Below are 2,505 nucleotides of genomic sequence, written 5' to 3' on the forward strand. Positions count from 1 at the left end.
ATGTTAGCCCATTTCTTTTGACTTTTTATTTCCTGAAGCTTATTCTTCTGTGCTTATTCTAACCTCCCTTCCTTTCAGGCAAGATCTCTTTTCTCTTCCTTTGTTTCATTTCTTAAGCAATATCCTCAAACCATATCATGGTGTAAAACTCTCGTGAATATTACATTTTTATAAAGAAAAGGGAGGCCGCTTTAAAAACACATGAATACAATAAATACTTATTGAGCACAGGCTGTGCTATGTAATGTGAACATAGAGGTGACAAGAACAGTGTCCCTGATATCATGGAGCTTGTCTGTAGTTGGAAGACAAGGTTAAAGAAATACTAAGCACAAGAAATTGTGCTAATTCCTAATAATTATTATAGAGATGAAATGCATGGATTCTCAGCCCAGGATGCTATGCAGTGTTATAAGGAGGGCCAGATCTCATCTGAATGGCCCCCTAGTCTGAGATCTGAGGATGAGTAAGTGGTAGCCAGGTGACATGGGGAAGCTGGGTGGATGGGGAGAGCTTCAAAGACAGAATAAGCATCATGTTAGAGACCCTGAGCTCAGAGGAGCCTGCAAAGGTTGAAGAAAAAATAAAAGTCTGCGAGAAAGGAGCAGAGAGGGCTAGAGATGAAGTTCATTAACAAAGTGAAGTAACAAAACTGCGTTCAGCCTTGAAGCTCTTGACACTGTCCAAGAGTTCTTTTTCAGACTGAGTTTCACTCCTCAGTTCTACTACTGTTCCTGCTTTTTAATTGTGAATCTAGACACACTATTTTCTCCCCCCTCCTCAATATTGTGCATTTTAACCAAATTATGACTAATTTAGGTCTTTGTGGATGTGTGTGGAACTCCAACCATTATTTATTATGTGTTTGCCTCTGGGGACAAAGCTTCCTGCAATTGAAATAGCCCTCTTCCTGAGTTCTTTTAGAGCACCTCCTTTCCAAGTTGGTAGGGTCTGTGTTGCTACACAGATGCTTTGTCTGTGATGACTGCTGAGGGGTAAACATTAAGCTCATTGTGAATAGCAAATGATAAGGCTTTGTTATCTGTAGGGGAAATTGCGGTTTTCATAATTTTATTGCTAAAGAAATAGTTGTCATGGCAATAATTTATGTAACTTTGAGCAGCCAGTGGTTAAGAAGTACTGTTAATGGTGTACTTTCAGTATACCAAGAAAGTACTGCATAATAAAGCTTTTGCTTAGTGCTTTATCGAGGCTGGTATATTTTCCTGATTTTCCCGAAACAATTAATCAAGTTTCCAGAGCCTCAGGTGATTTCTATACATGTTTATTTTAATCCCTCAAGATGTTCTTTTATGTCAGGAATTGTCCCTCTGCTTCTGTGTGCTTTAATCTTATTCCTTCAATCATGTGGGTTTATAGAACTCAACCATGAGATTCAAATCTTAGCAACTCCAAAATAATTTTTTTGTCGTTGTTGTTCAAGCATTAAGTCATGTTCAACTCTTTGCGACCCCATGGACTGTAGCATGCCAGGCTCCTCTGTCCTCCACTATCTCCCGAAGTTGGCTCAGATTTATGTCCTTTGAGTCAGTGGTGCTATCTAACCATCTCTTCCTAACCCACCCCTTCTCCTTTGCCTTCAGTCTTTCCCAGCACCAGGGTCTTTTCCAATGAGTTGGTTCATTGCCGAAGTATTGGAGCTTCACCTTCAGCATCAGTCCTTTCAATAAATATTCAGGGTTGATTTCCTTTAGGATTGATTGATTTGATCTCTTTGCAGTCGAAGAGACTCTCAAGAGTCTTCTCTAGCACCACAATTCAAAAACATCAATTCCTCAGCACTCAGCCTTCTTTATGGCCCAACTCTCACATCCATACATGACTACTGGAAAAAGCATAGCTTTGACTCTACCTTTGGGCCCAGAAGAAGGACGCGAGAAGCGCAAGCGCAGCCACAAGGAGAGCTACTCCGTGTACGTGTACAAGGTGCTGAAGCAAGTCCATCCAGACACCAGCATCTCGTCCAAGGCCATGGGAATCATGAACTCCTTCGTCAACGACATTTTCGAGGGCATCGCTGGTGAGGCATCGCGCTTGGCGCATTACAGCAAGCGCTCGACTATCACATCCAGGGAGATCCAGACCGCCATGTGCTTGCTGCTACCTGGGGAGCTGGCCAAGCACGCCGTGTCCGAGGGCACTAAGGCTGTCACCAAGTATACCAGCTCCAAGTAAATATAATATGCCTTGCCGCTGTTAACGAGAAGGCAATGGCACCCCACTCCAGTATTCTTGCCTGGAAAATCCCCTGGACGGAGGGCCTGTTGGGCTGTAGTCCATGGGGCCGCTAAGAGTCGGACACGACTGAGCGACTTCACTTTCACTTTTGTTGGCAAACTGATGTCTCTGCTTTTTAATATGCTGTCTAGGTTTGTCATAGCTTTTCTTCCCAGGAGCAAGTGTCTTTTAATTACATGGCTGCAGTCACTGTCTGCAGTGATTTTGGAACCCAAGAAAATAAAATCTTTCACTGCTTCTACTTTT

At 42.8% G+C, this 2,505-nt stretch overlaps 1 protein-coding gene across 1 annotated transcript; it reads left to right on the top strand.

The window, feature by feature from the left end:
* The first annotated feature begins 1,839 nt into the window (after positions 1-1,839).
* Positions 1,840-2,196, top strand: LOC138989151 (histone H2B 1/2/3/4/6-like). The gene has a single exon (XM_070376460.1). It carries the CDS (start codon positions 1,840-1,842, stop codon positions 2,194-2,196), a length of 357 nt encoding a protein of 118 aa, XP_070232561.1.
* The last annotated feature ends 309 nt before the right edge of the window (positions 2,197-2,505 follow it).

The sequence above is a fragment of the Bos mutus genome, chromosome 9, assembly GCF_027580195.1.
Source record: "Bos mutus isolate GX-2022 chromosome 9, NWIPB_WYAK_1.1, whole genome shotgun sequence".
In the NCBI taxonomy this organism is placed as follows: Eukaryota; Metazoa; Chordata; class Mammalia; order Artiodactyla; family Bovidae; genus Bos; species Bos mutus.

What these genes read in the sequence shown, in the direction of transcription:
- LOC138989151 (XM_070376460.1), top strand. Translation starts at nt 1,840, where the DNA reads ATGACTACTGGAAAAAGCATAGCTTTGACTCTACCTTTGGGCCCAGAA.